The 19411-nt window shown below is 38.6% G+C and overlaps 1 protein-coding gene and 1 non-coding gene across 3 annotated transcripts in view; both read right to left on the minus strand.

The window, feature by feature from the left end:
• The window catches only part of LOC115211836 (beta-galactosidase-1-like protein 2), a 103867-nt gene that overhangs the window by 45968 nt on the left and 38488 nt on the right, over positions 1–19411 (minus strand). For both annotated transcript variants that reach the window (XR_004999330.1, XM_029780554.2), the window contains exons 3-10: positions 15246–15314; positions 14442–14537; positions 13587–13692; positions 11337–11429; positions 8098–8179; positions 6969–7127; positions 5762–5902; positions 295–387 (exon numbers count right to left, since the gene is read on the minus strand). Coding sequence is in view for 1 of the 2 variants with exons in the window: in XM_029780554.2 (XP_029636414.1) it covers positions 295–387; positions 5762–5902; positions 6969–7127; positions 8098–8179; positions 11337–11429; positions 13587–13692; positions 14442–14537; positions 15246–15314 (839 nt within the window). In the remaining variant the exon portion in view is untranslated. The remainder of the gene's footprint in view (positions 1–294; positions 388–5761; positions 5903–6968; positions 7128–8097; positions 8180–11336; positions 11430–13586; positions 13693–14441; positions 14538–15245; positions 15315–19411) is intronic.
• LOC115212434 lies at positions 8944–9062 on the minus strand. Its single transcript, XR_003881720.1, has one exon. It is a non-coding gene; the product is annotated as a 5S ribosomal RNA (ribosomal RNA).

The raw sequence follows: 19411 nt of genomic DNA on the forward strand, positions 1-19411 counted from the left end.
TGAACCCACAATCTCATAATCATGAATGCAACACACCTACCCACTAAGCCACATGCCTTCATGTTAACCATGTTCAATAAATAAACGTAATGCCTCCCTCTCTCCAGTTCTTACTCAATGTCCCTGAATGTATATATTTCTAAACGCATGTGTGTGCATGCATGTTTATGTGTCTTTGCTTCATGTGGCAGAAAGTATTGTTACCAAGACAAGTTGAATGTCCAGTCAGTCGTGCCAAATCATCAATGTCCAAACAACCTTGTCCAGTCTTCTAATTCTGCAGTATAAACTTACCTTCAGGTTTAAGTACCTGCTCGTATATCATTCTCTGTGCAGTCAGGTATTTCTCTGTAATGTCCCCGGATTCAGACAGCAACGCATCATAATCTGCAATGGAGATGTTCATCAAAAGATAAGCAGGTGAGGAAAATTTAAATCAGATGATGAGACTTCATTGTAAAAACTCCTAAAAGTGAAAGTGAAACTATGGAAATATTTACCAAAAGACTTCTAATATATAATAATAATAATAATAATAATAAAAACATTGTGTACAGTGCTCAGGTGCACTACAACTCATCTAAAGTGTATGTATAATCAGGTGTAGTTTCGGCGGATTTCGGAAAGCATGAGGGCCTTAAAGGATGCAGTGTCATGGCAGTCAACAACTGACGCAGGCAGTTTGTTCCATGCTTCAGCAACTCTTAGCGTGAAAAAATGTTTCCGAAAGTCATGGGAGCTGTGTTGTTTTCTGACTTTGTAGGCATGTCCACGTGTGTTAGACACATGGAGATCAAAAAGGTGTTCAGTGTTGTTGTTGGTGAGGTGGTTGATAACTTTGTGGGTGATTACCAAGTCCATCACCAGACACCAGAGCTTCAGTGAATCCATGCCCAGGGAAACAAGGTGCTCAGAATATGGTAGGTGTCTGATGGAGGGTATGCGTTTGGTTGCACGTCTCCGAACAGATTCCAGGAGGTCAATGTTCTGAGCAAGATAAGGGTTCCAAACCTATGATGCGAATTCCAAGTGTGGTCGTACCATAGCTGTATACAGTTTTAAATAGATGGCTGGAACAGCAGCAAGTGTAGGTGCAATGGCCCAGTGGTTAAGGCAGTGGACTCGCGGTTGTAAGAATGCGGTTTCGATTCCCAGATCGGGCATTGTGAGTGTTTATTGTGTCCTTGTTTGTCCTCTCTGTGTTTAGCCCTTTGTGGGTAGTAAAGAAATAGGAAACGCTAGCATGCCGGGTGAAATGCTCAGCAATATTTTGCCTGTCTTTACGTTCTGAGTTCAAATCCCCCTGAGGTCGACTTTGCCTTTCATCCTATCAGGGTCGATAAATTAAGTACCAGTTAGTTGCATACTGGCCCCCACTCCCCCAAAATTTCTAGCCTTGTGCCAAAAGTAGAAAAGATATAAATACATTATTAATCAACATTTCCACTCATTACCTCCGCCAAGGAAGGAGGTTATGTTTTCATTTACTTATTAATTTTTTTCTAAAATTTTCGTTGCTTCTTACCTCTTCAATAGTCATTAAATACCGTAAATCCTCGAGTATAGTCAGGGGATTTTTAGGGGGCTGTACTTCTGCAAAACCTAAACCTTGTGTATGATACACACCTCTTCTTTAACTTGAGTCAAGGAGGTCTATATAACGTCCTTGGTTTGTAAAAATGTATACGGTAACGTCCTTTATTATTATTGTATATATAACATAATGCAAACGTGTAGCTTTTTTGTGCATTTTGTTGGCAGAAAATAAAGAAATAACAGTAATAACGTTTAACAAATGTTGCTTATTGCAAGTTATGGATGATTCTTTTATGACTTCATTGCTTTCAGGCTTAGTTATATATAAATATAAACAAACAATCTTATAATACGTCTTTTTTCCTTTTTTTTAGAATATTCTGTGATCTTCAAAACCAAGAAGACTCTTAACTCATGAGGTTATAAAATAGGGATTATATGCCAAACTCTTTAATGGGCATTTTACAATCACATACATACGTGCATGAATGAATGTGAATATATATTAACAGGGAGAGAGAGAGAGGCGTGGATCCTCCCCGTACGAAGAGTAACCGCCTTGAAAAAGTTGCCGTAAGGAAGAATTCCGCAACGCGAACTTCCTCATTGTTTCCATACTCTTTACTCTTTTACTCTTTTACTTGTTTCAGTCATTTGACTGCGGCCATGCTGGAGCACCGCCTTTAGTCGAGTAAATCGACCCCAGGACTTATTCTTTGTAAGCCCAGTACTTATTCTATCGGTCTCTTTTGCCGAACCACTAAGTTACAGGGACGTAAACACACCAGCATCGGTTGTCAAGCAATGTTGGGGGGGGGAGGACAAACACAGACACACATACAAATATATATATATACATATATACGACGGGCTTCTTTCAGTTTCCGTCTACTAAATCCACTCACAAGGCTTTAGTTGCCCCGAGGCTATAGTAGAAGACACTTGCCCAAAGTGCCATGCAGTGGGATTGAACCCGGAACCATGTGGTTGGGAAGCAAGCTACTTACCACACAGCCACTCCCACTCCATGTTCATAATAATAATGAAATTATTGTATACAGTGCTCAGGTGCACCACAAGCTTAAGGTATTTTCGAGCCCGACATCACAAAATGCGTCTGAATAAACAATGCCGGACAGCAAATAGAGAAAATAATCTCTAAGAAAATAATCGCTTAGAAAATAATCTCCATTTGTAACCTCGTGTATAATACGCACTAGAGATCTCGACCATTAAATTTTGGAGAAAAATTGCGGATTGTACTCGAGGATTTATGGTATGTGTTATATTCCAATAAAAAAATCTCATACTGAATGTGAAAAAAATCCTTTAAACAATATGTAAGTTATCTCCCTTGGACTATAATTTTCGACAAAACCAGTTTTCATTGACCCCCCCTTTCCCCACTCGAGTGGTCTCCCTTGTTCCATTTTAGCTGATAACGTCATTTGTGTTAAATCAAATGAAAGATTATCTTCTACTTTGGTCTCGTTGATTACTGCTGTATATCTTCTTTATATATAAAAGTAAGGTTGTGTGTCTGTCTCCTACGATTTAGATTCCTAACTGCTCCCACATTTTGCGGTGCAGTTTAACCAAAAGCGGGTATCTTATAGTCGTGATTCATATCGAGCCCTTCTGGGTATTAGCGCGCGTCTACGATGAGTCTACGATTTTAAAAAAAATTACCATCATTTTTTTCCATATTAATGCAATTTTTTCGCTATTATATAAGGGAAGTAACTCTCTAAAAATGTCTACGATGAGTCAACGATTTAAAAAAAATTTACCATCATTTTTTTTCCATTTTTAATGAATTTTTTGCTATTTTTTGGCTATAACTCTCTAAAAATGCTTTATAGTTATTTCACTTACAAACCCGAGCATCGCCGGGCGATACTGCTAGTCCTGAATAAAAATGACTGAGGAGGCCGACACATTTTCGTTTGTTGATGCTTTTAGTTTAAGCAAGCTTTGGCTCCAGCTCATCAAGTTATATTACATATTTATATATCTATGTATAGGTGCGTGTGATGTGTACATCTCTCTATCCGCTCAGTCGAAGTCGACTCTCAGTTACTCGTTGGATCAGTGTCCTCCAGTCAGTTCTATCCCGGGACGCTTCTTTCAGATTGGCTATGGCCATTCCCGTATCACTCTTGATGGTGTCAATCCAGTGGGTTCTTGGTTGGCCTCTTCCTCTCATGCCACTGACCATTCCGAGCATGATGTCCTTCTCCAGGGATTTTCTCTGCATAATATGACCAAAATATGCCATTCTATGCTGGGTGATCCTAGCTTCTAGCAACATTTTCGGTCTTATCTGCTTCTCCATTGAACTTCTCCATTGGTGACCCTCGCTGTCCATGGAATCCGTAAACGTCTTCTCCAACACCTAAGCTCGTGTACATACATACCGTAAATCCTCGAGTATAATCTGCATTTTTCCCCAAAAATTTAAAGGTCAAAGTCCCTAGTGCGTATTATACACGAGGTTAAAAATGAAAATTATTTTCTAAGTAAATGTCCGAGTCTCTATTTGCTGTCCGGCAATGTTTATTCAGACGCATTTTGTGATGTCGGGCGAGAAAATACCTTAAGCTAAGCCTGAAAGCAACAAAGTCATAAAAGAATCATCCATAACTTGCAATAAGCAACATTTATCAAAATAAAAAGTATTCAGAAATAAATGAAAGTAAATCTTCTGATGTTGACTATGAATCTGACGATGACGGAGATTTACACTACAATGTTGCTGACATGTTTACGGAGGAACAAATGGAATAGTTATTTGATGCTGAAAGTGACGTTGAATTTGAAGGATTTGAATAAAGGCAATTTACTTAATATTTATCTACACGTTTGCATTATGTTATATATACAATAATAATAAAGGACGTTACTGTATAGTTTTACAAACCAAGGACGTTATATAGACCTCCTGGACTCAAGTTAGAGGAGGGGTGCGTATTATACACAAGGTTTAGGTTTATTATAGGTACAGCCCCCTAAAAATCCCCTGCGTATCATACTCAAGGGCAAACTATACTCAATGATTTATGGTACATGTGTGTGAAGGCAGTGAGCTGGCAGAAACGTTAGCACTCCGGGTGAAATGCTTAGCGGTATTTCGTCTGTTGCTATGTTCTGAGTTCAAATTCCGCCGAGGTCGACTTTGCCTTTCACCCTTTAGGGGTCGATAAATTAAGTACCAGTTATGCACTGGAGTCGAAGTAATCTACTTAATCCATTTGTCTGTCCTTGTTTGTCCCCTCTGTGTTTAGCCCCTTGTGGGTAGTAAAGAAATAGGTACATGTGTGTGTGTGTGTGTGTGTCTGTGTGTGTGTGTGCATGTGTTTGTGTCTCCTTTTTCACATAATAGCTGTAAACTAGTGTCGACATTGTGCAAGTGGCATCCTGCATTTCCAGTCTTCTGCAAAAATATGTCTGGTCTTGGAGTAGAGTTACCTTACCTGCAAACAGGTGAGAGTTAGTGACGGAATGGGTATCTGGCTGTAGAAACTCTGCCTCAACAAATTCCATCCCACCCATCATCATCATCATTTAACGTCCGCTTCCCACGTTGACATGGATTGGAAGGTTTGACAAAAAACTGGTAAGCTGGGAAGCAAGCTGCACCAGGTTCAAGTCTGATTTGAACTTTCTGCAGCTCGCTAGCTTACCAGTTCACTATTTATAACCTTCAGGAGTGGCTGTGTGGTAAGTAGCTTGCTTACCAACCACATGGTTCTGGATTCAGTCCATTTGCGTGGCACCTTGGGCAAGTGTCTTCTATGATAGCCTCGGGCTGACCAAAGCCTTTTGAGTGGATTTGGTAGACGGAAACTGAAAGAAGCCTGTCGTATATATGTATATATATATATGTGTGTGTTTGTCTCCACAAACATCGCTTGACAACCGATGCTGGTGTGTTTACGTCCCTATAACTTAGCGGTTCGGCAAAAGAGACCGATAGAATAAGTACTAGGCTTACAAAGAATAAGTCCTGGGGTTGATTTGCTCGACTAAATGTGGTGCTCCAGCATGGCCGCAGTCAAATCACTGAAACAAGTAAAAGAGTTCAAGATTTTGATATGTTTGTTTATTTTTAGAATGACAATACAGGGTAGGTGTGAGAGGCTGTACCCAGCAAGTCTGAACATAAAACAGGTAGAATATCTGAACCAGATTTAGCTGGTTTGAAAGCCCGAAGGGTTAAACTTACCATAACTAGTGACATCTGGTGCATATTTCTCTTTCTGACCGTTCGCTCCAGCCATGAATCCAAAATTTGTTCCACCCATAAACATATAGAAGTTGAATGATGCATTCTGATTTAGAATAAACTGGAAGGTCTTCTTGAATGCTACAAAGTAAAAAAAATAAAACTGAGTAAAACCTATTTAAACAGAGAAATTTTGTGGTGTGAAACAGCAAAAGTTGAAACTTAACAAACACTTGGGAAAGAAATATACACAATTTTATGAAGTTCAATCCTCAAAGTTGAGTAGTAATTTTACAGGAGTCTCTGAATTTTCTTTTTTAATTTTTAAATGGAGTTGTAATTATTTACTCTGAATACGTTTCTTTTTTCATTCTACCATTTCTCTCAGAAAAACAGAACTATTCAATGCAATATCAAAAACAGGTAGGTAGATGTGTGTGTTTATTTTTAATTGGGAATATTATTTGTTTCTGTTGATTAAGATATATATATATATATATATATATAAAACCGCATGTGCATGGTGGATTTTGAAAAATTATAACATATAAACACAAGGCCTATATGTTAGCCTTGGCTTCCTGCTGAAGATGGCAACGCCAATTGTAAATTAAAATCATTATATTTTATTTACAAAAGATTGCCGAAACTGTGCATTGTCCAGGAAAGATAGAGTAAATGTTTTTATTTCTCATTCCCTTTCAGAATTACAGCTATTAGTGGTTTGCAGTTTAACTGCTCTTTCTAGTGAGTCAGGTGTCCTATTATGGTCATCTCTTAAGTGTTTAAATGTACACTGTATATATATATATATAATATATATATATATATATATATATATATATATATATATAAATTATCATCATCATCATTTAACGTCCGCTTTCCATGCTGGCATGGGTTGGACGGTTTGACTGAGGACTGGTGAGCCAGAGGCTGCACCAGGCTCAATCTGATCTACAGCTGGATGCCCTTCCTAACGTCAACCACTCCAAGAGTGTAGTGGGTGCTTTTACGTGACGCCAGCACAAGGGCCAGTCAGTTTGCGTCTTCTAAATCTCCTCACAATGCTTTGGTCAGCCTAAGGCTAGAGTAGAAGACACTTGCCTACAGTGCCACGCAGTGGGATTGAACCTGGAACCATGTGTTTGGGAAGCATATTATGTTTGATAAAATAATAATAATGAGAAAACAGAAAGATACTAACTTTCCAAAGGTTTTGATTCTCGATACTTGTTGCCCCAGTGGTCAAACCAACCAGACCAAAATTCCATGACCATTAACGGGTTTTCCGGGTTTATGTCTGTAATGACTTTGAATATATCTTTGCCTCTCTGGTGGCCACCAAAGTTTGCAGTCAATAGAACTGTTCAAGAAACAAAAAAATAAATAAAAGGAAAATGAGAATCAGAACAATACATTTATTTTTTATGGTTTATTTTTTGATATATATATGTGTGTGTATATATATATACGTGTATGTATGTATGTATGTATGTGTGTGTGTGTATATATATATATATATATATATACTGGAGTAGGCATATAAATGTGAAACAAGGTGGAAAAAAAAGTACTCAAATACCAGAAGTAGAGTAAAATATGCTTTATTTAAAAGAAGCAGAAACTGTGCGATGAACGAGAATGTGAAACTCTGAGTAACAGCTTTTGTTATATTTCTGCTGCTTTTAAATAAAGTATATATATATATATATATATATATATATATATATACATATATATATATATATATATATATATATATATATACAGTGTTGTGTCTGGGGAGAGTCATTTTCTTTTTGTGCCTTATAATTTAACACACTCACTGGTAAAATTTCTACTTCTTTCTTATTTTAACCTTTTCGATAGTCTTGACTACTGAAAAAATATTACATGCATGCATGCATGCATACATGCATGCATGCATGCATGCATACATACATACATACATACATACATACATACATCCATACATACATACGTACGTACATACATACATACATGCATGCATACATACATACATTATATACATATATACATACATACATATGTGGGCTTTTTTCAGTTCCAGTTTACGAAATCCACTCACAAGGCTTTGCATGACCCCAAGTCTGTAGTACAAGACACTCGCCCTAGGTACCATGCAGTGGAACTGAACCTGAAATCATGTGGTCGGGGAGTAAGCTTCTGAACCATACAGCCATACCAGCCACAGGATCAAATATTGGAATTTAGTCATCTCGTCATAAATCTAATTCATATTTATATGGAAATGTACTTAGCAGAGAATTTCTGTCAAACAAAGGCAACCAATAGAAAGACATGGCACTTACCGCCAGGAATGGTAGCTCTTATGATTCCTGACAATCCATCTGAGATTAGCAATAATTCATGGACACCATTCTTGATAAAAAGCTGAAAAGATATCAAACACCACAACATCATCATCATCATCATCATCGTTTAACGTCCGTTTTCCGCGTTAGCACGGGGTCTGGGAAGCCAGGGGCTGCACCAGGCTCCAGTCTGATCTGGCAGAGTTTCTACAGCTGGATGCCCTTCCTAACGCCAACCACTCCGCGAGTGTAGTGGGTGCTTTTTACGTGCCACCTGCACAGGTGCCAGTGGTCCACGATCGGTTGGAGCTTTTAACGTGCCACCGGCACGGAAGCCAGTCAGGGTGGCGCTGGCATCTCCAATTCTAATTCCAACTAATTCATTTATTTGTTGCGCTTTAAACAACACACACATTTAGGGTTATAGTCTAGAGAAGGGGGTTCGTTAAGTGGTCAACAATGACCCTAGGAAATGTGGTGGGGGTGCTTAAAGCTATGCTAGAGGTTGATATTCCAATAATATCAATTTAATATTATTGAATTTTTATTGTCCTTTATCAATTATGTATGGTAAGTATTTTCATTAAACTCATTAAATATTTCTAATTAAAAGGTAGTAATAACACAAAAAGTGGAGGTGCAATGGCCCAGTGGTTAGGGCTGCGGACTCGCAGTCGGAGGATCATCATCATCATCATCATCGTTTAACATCCGGGTTGGACGGTTCGACCGGGGATCTGGGAAGCCAGGGCTGCACCAGGCTCCAGTCTGATCTGGCAGAGTTTCTACAGCTGGATGCCCTTCCTAATGCCAACCACTCCGCGAGTGTAGTAAGGAATGGAATGTTTACAGCACCAAGGTTTCCCAAGCGGTCACCCATCTAAGTACTAACTAGGCTTGATGTTGCTTAACTTCGGTGATCAGACGAGAACCGGTGCTTTCAACGTGATATGGCCGTAAGCGGTTTCGATTTCCCAGACCGGGCGTTGTATGTGTTTATTGAGCGAAAACACCTAAAAAGCTCCACGAGGTCCCGGCAGGGGGTGGTGGCGACCCCTGCTGTACTCTTTCACCACAACTTTCTCTCACTCTCTCTTCCTGTTTCTTGAGTAATGCTGTGATGAACTGGCGTCCTGTCCAGCTGGGGCGAACATATATGCCACAGAAACCGGGAAGCTGGGCCCATGAGCCTGGCTAGGCTTGAAAAAGGGTGAAAAATAGAAAAAAAATAACACAAAAGATCAAAAAGATTGTTGTCTTACAATTACGAAATTTATTTATATCTTAATATTAATATTAATCTTAATATTAATCTAAAAATTTAAATAATAAGTAATCAACAATTCCATGAAGTGGGGGCCATGATATAAAGGGTTTTCCAACCTCCGGTCAAAGGACTTGGTAATATTATATGTCCTGCCTACTTTCAGAGATATTTTCAGGAGCAGGCAATGTCATGTAGTTAGAACGTTTGCTCCACAATCTTAGAAAAGGAAGAGCAGCACCCACTTTTGATTGGTCACTACCTTGTAGGCTTTTGATTGGTCAGTACCTTGTAGGCTTTTATAATAATGATAATAATAATAATGAAATTATTGTATGTAGTGCTCAGGTGCACCACAACTTGTCAAAAGTGCATATAAAGCATATGCAGTAATGTACACATGTCTAGAAAGCAGACAGTGTATGAGTCAGATACATGCTTGCGTGTGTATGGAGGGGAGAAAATCAGGTGTAGTGTTGGCGAATCTCAGGAAGCATGGAAGTTTGAAGGATGCAGTGCTCCGACAACTAACAACTGATGTCGGCAGTTTGTTCCATGCTTCAGCAACTCTTAGCATGAAAAAATGTTTCCGAAAGCCATGGGAGCTGTGCCGTTTTCTGACTTTGTAAACAGGTCCACAGGTGATTGGTCACTACCTTGTAGAAAAAACTGGGCAATGAAAATTGATTAATGGCCTATGAGATGGGCTGTACCTATCCTCAGATTGTAGACTTAACATATCCTTCACTTTAATATCATAATTTGGTTTTTGTGAGGCTTTAGCAAAGTGCACCCTAGGGATTGTAGTATCACGTAATCCCGAGATCTTAGGGGTTACAACAATATCTTTTCCTACTTGCACTGTACTGAGTGTGATGTCTTATAGTATTTACACCCTGTCTCCAAAGGTTGTGGTCGTTTTAGCTCCAAATCAGCATTGATCGAGCAGACCTAATATCAAAGGCTCTCCAGCCATGACCATCCCATGTTTTTGTATTTCAGGGAGCATATTTTCAAATACAGTCTTTCAAATTTTGGATTGTAACTTTTGATTTGAGGAAAACTTGATTGTTATTTCTAGCAAGCTGAATGAGGGTGATGATGATGGAATACGGAACCAGCATATACTGTCAGGCTCTGCTGCTGATATTGGGGGTTGCGTTCTATGCCTTGACCCAAGCATAGGGTGGGGCTCACCTTTTTGAGCTGGGAAATGAATGGAATACCTAGTGTGTGTCTTGTTGTGGCTACCTCCTCCTATGGGGAATTTAGGTCTTGGTCAATAGAACAGATATGCCTGGCAAACTGGGTAACCAGCCCTAAGGCATCGTAGGACTCAAGACAGTACTTATGTGCCCCTCAGTTGAAAGGTCTTATCTTGTGAATTACTTGGTGATCTCATGAGTTACTTGGTGGTTAATGTTAGAAAGGGCATATGACCAGAGAAACCACGTCATAGAGACAGTGGAGCTCCCTGATTTACTAGCGCCTGTCAAATCATCCAATCCATGCCAGCATGGAAAATGGATGTTAAATAGTAACGATGATAATAACTATAGAATCTAAGTTATGTGGTGTGATTTTGAGCAAGATTTGGCTGCTATTTCTATTGTCTGATTAACATGTCAACACATCATCATCATCATCATCATCGTTTAACGTCTGCTTTCCATGCTGGCATGGGTTGGACGATTTTGACTGAGGACTGGCGAACCAGATGGCTGCACCAGGCTTCAATCTTGATCTGGCAGAGTTTCTACAGCTGGATGCCCTTCCTAACACCAACCACTCTGAGAGTGTAGTGGGTGCTTTTATGTGCCACTGGCATGGGGGCCAGTCAGGCGGTACTGGCAACGACCTCGCTCAAATCTTTTTACACATGCCACCGGGCAACATGTTCAGACTTACTTTACAAGTTTCATACATTTTAAACATTCCCCATGATGGACAGAACAATAAAACAAGGACAGACCTCTCGTAGGTTTTCCAGGTGTTGCACCTCATTACTGAAGGAACCAAATTCATTCTCTAGTTGGAAAGCTATGATGGGTCCGCCATAGAAATACTGCAACATAAGACAGAGTTTTAAGTCAATGGAACATAGAAATGGTGAGTGGTAGTGATGGCAATAGTATCATATATATATACTAGCAGTATCGCCCGGCGTTGCTCGGGTTTGTAAGGAAATAACTATATAAGCATTTTTAGAGAGTTATAGCCAAAAAATAGCAAAAAAATGCATTAAAAACAGAAAAAAAATGATGGTAAATTTTTTTTTAAATCGTTGACTCATCGTAGACATTTTTAGAGAGTTACTTCCCTTATATAATAGCGAAAAAATGCATTAAAATGGAAAAAAAATGATGGTAAATTTTTTTTTAAATCGTAGACTCATCGTAGACGCGCGCTAATACCCAGAAGGGCTCGATATGAATCACGACTATAAGATACCCGGTTTTGGTTACACTGCACCGCAAAATGTGGGAGTAGTTAAGAATCTAAATCGTAGGAGACAGACACACAACCTTACTTTTATATATAAAGATATATACATATATATAATCAAAATAAGCAACAAGGATATCCAAGGTAGTGTAGTACAATCGTTTCATGCTACTTCATTTTATTAAACAATGTAAGTATTACATCAGTTTTAAAAATGTAAAGCAATCTTCAGCCACATATAGAATTTTTTAATTAAATGGACACCCCATTTGATTTATATGGATAATACCATACCAAATTCTAGTGCCTTTAACTTATGTACCATATTCATCTAAATTTTGCTGAACTCACATATATATATATATATATATGAAAATACAAAATGGGACAACAAAACATCCAGATAGACGATACAAAGAAAACAAGGACAGGTCATTCAAATCTTTATTACCTTGATATTATTAAGTACATATATATATATTTTTGAGTAGAAAAATGAAATATCTTTTTATGGATAATTCGTTTAACCGATACCTGGGTAGCAAATTCACATCAGAAATAACACGGTTGAAGTTACGTGCCTAGGGCAGAAACTACGTGTTTTTGTGTGGAAATTTGTGTGTATTTTTATAAAATTTATGAATAAATGAAAGAATGGAGTTGAACGACAAATTAACAAATTTCCTTTATTTTCAACATATGTTTCGAAGGCTGCATATTCCTAATTGTGAAGGAATAAGGAGTACAGTATGCCACTTTCTCATCAGGAAAAACAAGGAATTTATGTCAACATCAAGATTCACAAAAACTTTTAGATGAATCTTGATGTTGACATAAATTCCTTGTTTTTCCTGATGAGAAAGCGGCATAATGTACTCCTTATTCCTTCACAATTAGGAATATGCAGCCTTCGAAACATGTCAAAAATAAAGGAAATTTGTTAATTTGTCGTTCAACTCCATTCTTTCATTTATTCATAAATTTTATAAAAATATATATATATATATATAATTAATAATATCAGTGGGTAATAAAGATTTTAGAAATTTTTACTACCAGTGATCTAGCGTGTAGAAAGTCAGAAACCATGGTGCAGGAGATAGATAGTAAATGTTTATATTTTTTATTCCCTTTGAAGTTTTATCCCTAATAGTGGTTTGGATTTGGGCTGTTCCTTCTAGTATGCCAGGAATCCTATAACGGATACCTCTTACATGTTTAAATGTACACTGTATTTATATATATCTATGTATACATATACACACATACATATATCATCATTTAACATCCATTTTCCATGCTAGCATGGGTTGGACAGTTCGACCGGGGTCTGGGAAGCCAGGAGGCTGCACCAGGCTCCAGTCTGATCTGACAGTTTCTACAGCTGGATGCCCTTCCTAACGCCAACCACTCCGTGAGTGTAGTGGCTGCTTTTTACGTGCCGCCAGCACAGGGGCCAGAGGGGGCTGGAAAACAGTCACGATCGGTTGGTGCTTTTTACATTTCACTGGCACGGACGCCAGTCAAGGTGGCGCTGTGTGTGTGTGTGTGTGCATGTATATGTATAAATGAACAACCTGCCATGCAATGGGACTGAACCCACAACCATGTTGTTGAGAAATAAGCTCCTTACCACACAGTCATGCCTACACCTACATATTTTATTTTATTTTTTAAATTTTATTTTATCTAGTTCCAGCTCACGAGCTGTGGCCATCTCTAAAATGGCCACAGCAAAAATGCAACACAATTGAAACAGATATGCGAATATCATTACCTGAAAATCAACAACTTGTGGCAGCAGATTAGCAAAATATCTCTCAACTGCAAACATGTAAGGTGCTGAATTAGAACGGAGAGATGCATGGGTACGTAGGAGCCAGCTGGGGGAAAAAAAACCGAAGAAAAACATGAAAATTAATGACAGACTGGAATTATGAAAGAGAAATCTTTGACATCTAATTACAAGAGATCTAATAGATCTAATAGGTGAGGTGGGGCATCTGAAATAGCTGAGTGTCATCATCATCATCATCATCATTGTTTAACGTCTGCTTTCCATGCTGGCATGGGTTGGATGGTTAGACATGGAGCTGGCCAGCTGAGAGCTGTCCAGACTCCAGTTGTCTGTTGGGGCATGGTTTCTACAGCTGAAAGCCCTTCCTAATGCTAACCACTTAACAGAAAATGCTCGGTGCTTTTCACATGCCACCAGCATGGATATGTTTATCTGCACCCTCACAGCCACACCTCCATCCCACAGCCATGCATGTACTTTGCAGCTCACAGCCACACCTATACCTCAGTCATGCATGTACCCCACATCCACATGTGTACCTCACAGCCACATGTGCACCTCACAGCTACATGTGTACCTCACAGCTACATGTGTACCTCACAGCTACATGTGTACCTCACAGCGACACATGTACTTCACAGCCATACTTGTACCTCATAGCCACACATGTACCTCAAACCCACTCATGTACCTCACAACTATACTTGTACTTTAATCATGCATGTACCTCAAAGCCATGCCTGTAAACAAAGAGACAAAAACATCGAAGGGTTGTATCGAAGGGTTGTTCAATCAAACACACAACTCTAAAGAAATGTAAGAGCAGTTGGTTACCTGGGGAGTCCTCCAAAATCCCATTCAGAGCAGATATAGGGTCCTGGTCTCAGAATGACATACAAATCTAAACTGTGAGCAAATATAAGGAATTTCCTACATAAAAAGATAAGAGAAGAGAGACATTATTTAATAAAATGATTTGTATTTTTGTTGTGTTTGGGGAGAATCATTTTCTTTTTGTGCCTTAAAATTTCCACTTGTTTCTTATTTTTATTTACCTAAAATTTTCGTTGTGTCTTGCAACTTTTTCTCCTCTTCTTGTTTGTTGTTAACACATTTCAGCTGATATACCCTCCAGCCTTCATTAGGTGTCCTGGAGGAATTTCGAACCTGGGTATTTTTCCGAGGTTATTATTATTATTATTATTATTATTATTATCATTATTATTATTATAATTATTATTATATTATTATTATTATTATAATTATTATTATTATCATTATTATAATTATTATCATTATCATAATTATTATTATCATTATTATTATTATTATTCAGTTCACTGACTGGAATTGAACTTGGAATCTTGGAATGAGAACCCAGGTTCGAAATTCCCCCAGGACACCTGATGAAGGCTGGAGGGTATATCAGCTGAAACATTGTGTTAACAACAAACAAGATGAGGACAAATATCTGTCGAATGTAAATAATGTAAATAATGTAGATAAGTACACGATTTAAAGAAATAAGAACCAGGGTTGATTTGTTCACCTAAACCCTCCAACGTAGTACCTCAGCATAACCATAGTCCAATGACTGAAACAAGTAAAAGATTAAAGAATTATGAAAGCATCACTTACATTAAGTCTAACATTCCGTAAAACACATAGTGGTTTGGAGAAGGTTCGTGCAGATTCCAAGGGACATAGCTGAAACCAAAATTAGGAAAAAAACATTTAGTTTATAAATTGTGGGTAACATCAAAATTGTAGAAAATATATGTTTCTTTATTACCCACAAGGGGCTAAACATACAGGGGACAAACAAGGACAGACAAACGGATTAAGACAATTACATCGACCCCAGTACTTTAACTGGTACTTAATTTATCGACCCCGAAAGGATGAAAGGCAAAGTCGACCTCGGCGGAATTTGAACTCAGAACATAACGGCAGACGAAATACCTATTTCTTTACTACCCACAAGGGGCTAAACACAGAGAGGACAAACAAGGACAGACAAATGGATTAAGACAATTACATCGACCCCAGTACTTAACTGGTACTTAATTTATCGACCCTGAAAGGATGAAAGGCAAAGTCGACCTCAGCGGGATTTGAACTCAGAATGTAACGGCTGACGAAATACGGCTACGCATTTCGCCTGGCTTTCTAACGGTTCTGCCAGCTCGCCGCCGTAGAATTGCAGAAAATATAGATGCCATACTTATCTCTAATCCTCTCATGCCTATGAGATGCATCAGCTTTTGAACTTTCACCAAACATGATAATCTTGTGCCATTTCTCTTAAGTCATCCCAACATTCTTCAGCCCCCTTCTTCCCCCCAGGTTCCTAGTGATTGTCCTCTTTCTTCTCTTCTGTTAATAATAGCAATTCTATCTGATTTTGGCATAAGGCCAGCAATTCTAACGTGAGGGGATAAATTGATTGCATTGACCACAATGTTCTTTTGGTGCTTATTTCATCAACCATGAAAGGATGAAATGCAAAGCTGACCTCAGCAGAACTTGAAATCAGAATGACACAAAGCATTTTCAATTCATTTTTAGATTCAACTAGCAGTAGCCCGGCGTTGCTCGGGTTTGTAAGGGAAATAACTGTATAAGCATTTTTAGAGAGTTATAGCTAAAATATAGCAAAAAAATGCATTAAAAATGGAAAAAAAATAATGGTAAATTTTTTTTTAAATCGTTGACTCATCATAGACATTTTTAGAGAGTTACTTCCCTTATTTAATAGCGAAAAAATGCATTAAAATGGAAAAAAATGATGGCAAATTTTTTTTTTAAATCGTAGACTCATCGTAGACACGCGCTAATACCCAGAAGGGCTTGATATGAATCACGACTATAAGATACCCGCTTTTGGTTAAACTGCACCGCAAAATGTGGGAGTAGTTAGGAATCTAAATCGTAGGAGACAGACAGCACACAACCTCACTTTTATATATAAAGATATCAATTTTCAATTCAATTCATTATATAAGTATTTAACTAATCTGATAGTACTCATAAACATAGCCCCCTGATGTATCAGGCTATGAATCACATATTATCTATTTCTTTACTACCCACAAGGGGCTACACACAGACAGGACAAACAAGGATAGACAAACGGATTAAGTCAATTATATCGACCCCAGTGCGTAACTGGTATTATTTAATCAACCCTGAAAGGATAAAAGGCAAAGTCGACCTTGGCGGAATTTGAACTCAGAACGTAGTGGCAGACGAAATACTGCTAAGCAATTATACATTACATATTATCATCATCATCGTTTAACGTCCACTTTCCATGCTACCATGGGTTGGACGATTTGACTGAGGTCTGGCGAACAAGACTCCAATCTGATCTGGCAGAGTTTCTACTGCTGGATGCCCTTCCTAATGCCAACCACTCCGAGAGTGTAGTGGGTGATTTTACGTTCCACCGGCACGGGAGCCAGTTTGGTGGTACTGGTAATGGCCATGCTCGAATGTTTTTTTCATGTGCCACCAGCACAAGTGCTAGGATGGCGATCACACTCGATAGAATAAGTACTGGGCTTACAAAAAATAAGTCCCGGGGTCTATTTGCTCGACTAAAGGCGGTGCTCCAGCATGGCCGCAGTCAAATGACTGAAACAAGTAAAAGAGTAAAGAGAAAAGAGAGAGATAGATGGATGGATAGCTAGATAGATATACAGATAGATAGATAGACAGATAGGCAGATAGATAGATAGACAGATAGATAGATAGATAGATAGACAGATAGATAGATAGATAGACAGATAGATAGATAGACAGATAGATAGATAGATAGATAGATAGATAGATAGATAGATAGATAGATAGATAGACAGATAGATAGATAGATAGATAGATAGATAGATATGTTTCTTTATTAGCCACACAGGGCTGCACACAGATAGAACAAATTACAAGGTAGAGCTTTTCTTTTGGGGGTAAAAAAAAGGGAGTGGTGGTTTTCGATCAAAAGGGATCGTAAAAGGAAAGAAAGAGGACTAAAAAAAAGGGAGGGGTTAATAAAAAAAAAAAAAAAAAGGTGGGGGGAGAGCAAAAAAATTGATCAATAGGGATCGTTATCACAGAAATGTCAATATGAAGTGTAAAGGGGAGAACAGGTGAGGTTTACCCGTGGAAAGAAAAGCCTACGGAAAAGACCACGGTAACCTCGGTCAATGAAGTCACATGTTATATTTCTTTTTTTTTTTTGCAAATAAGCAACTCTCTGTATTAATTTTTACGGTTCATAGAATCATAGTCAAGGTGGCTTCGTCATTCATACGTGCCATCCTTGCTACATTCACCCATCTTTTTTTAAAACATTCACTAGACAAAACTTGCCTCTCTACTCTCACTTTCCTCTTCAAGTGATACTTGAAGAAGTTGATGAGAGATTGACCAGAGAGGAAAGTGTTTGTCTCTAATCCTTTCAGGCGCGTCCACCAGATACATTCTTTCGCCATAGCCACAAGTATGATAAAAATAGCTCTTCCTTCCCGTTTGAAGGAAGGAGGCGTGACGATATTAACGATAGACTCGGCTGATAAACCGACACGTCCCACACGTGACAGCAGTCGTTCGACATAAGCCCACAGGTCGGAAATTGCTGGACACTGCACGATTGCGTGCAGAGCGGTTTCGTCGCTCTGCCCGCATCTCAGGCAGGTCGGCCCCGTGTTTCTCGAGCCATGCCTATAGAGCTTATCCCGAACGGGTAGCGCTTCTCGATAGCACCGCCAGGCCAGGGATCTCTGGAAGTTGTCCATAGGTCCCGGGCTGAAAGTCGTTTGAAACAGGCGGGTCAGGTATTCCTCGTCGACGCCCAGGGAAATACCTGACCCGCCTGTTTATAGATAGATAGACAGATAGATAGATAGATAGATAGATAGATAGATAGATAGATAGATAGATAGATAGATAGATAGATAGATAGATAGATAGATAGTCAGATAGATAGACAGATAGATAGTCAGACAGAAAGATAGACAGAGAGACAGACAGACAGATAGATAGATAGATACTTATATATATATAGTATGTATAGATATATTTGTATATTCATAAATCTATGTGTATGTATATGTGTGTGTGTTTGTATGTGCACGAGTATGTTTTCTGAGTGTGTGTATGTTTGTGTGTATGTGTCTATCTGTGCGTTCATGTTTTTTCCTTGTTTAATTTTCACCTTGTTTTTTTGTTTTTTTTTCCTTTATTTCTTTGAGTTGCTCTTTGTGTCTTTCATTTCCCTCTTCATCCATTTCCTGTGACAATTACACCACCTACTCTACTCTACTCTACTCTACACTCACAGACAAATAACAAAAGTGATGGACTGACAGACAGACCGCAAGATGTGATTGCCTTTTGTCCTTATTTGTCCGTTACAGTCATGTTGCCTTTTTAAAACCCTGTTGCTTCGGTTTCTCGGATAATAATTAGTAGAGTTCGTTTAGTTTCTGCTCTCACCTACTAATCACTTGTTTGTTCTTTGGTAACCAGTTATCAAGCATACAATGACAGTGTCCGATAGCACTGGTCATTACAAATGTACCGATGACCGACCGGAGCTACTTCCTTCACACTGAGCTAAATAATTTGTGCAATTTTCTAGGGTATTATATTTTCTGGTTCATTTTGGTAGTACACTAGGTGTGATGGTTGTGAAAGGAAAGAGGGGGGTTTGGCGGTGGTAGTCATGGCGATGAAAAAGATGTTGGTAGTGACGTTAATTTGGCAGTGGACTTAACCTATTCTCCATAATAAGTGGCTGTGTGGTAAGT

The sequence above is a fragment of the Octopus sinensis genome, linkage group LG5 (genome assembly GCF_006345805.1).
Source record: "Octopus sinensis linkage group LG5, ASM634580v1, whole genome shotgun sequence".
In the NCBI taxonomy this organism is placed as follows: domain Eukaryota; kingdom Metazoa; phylum Mollusca; class Cephalopoda; order Octopoda; family Octopodidae; genus Octopus; species Octopus sinensis.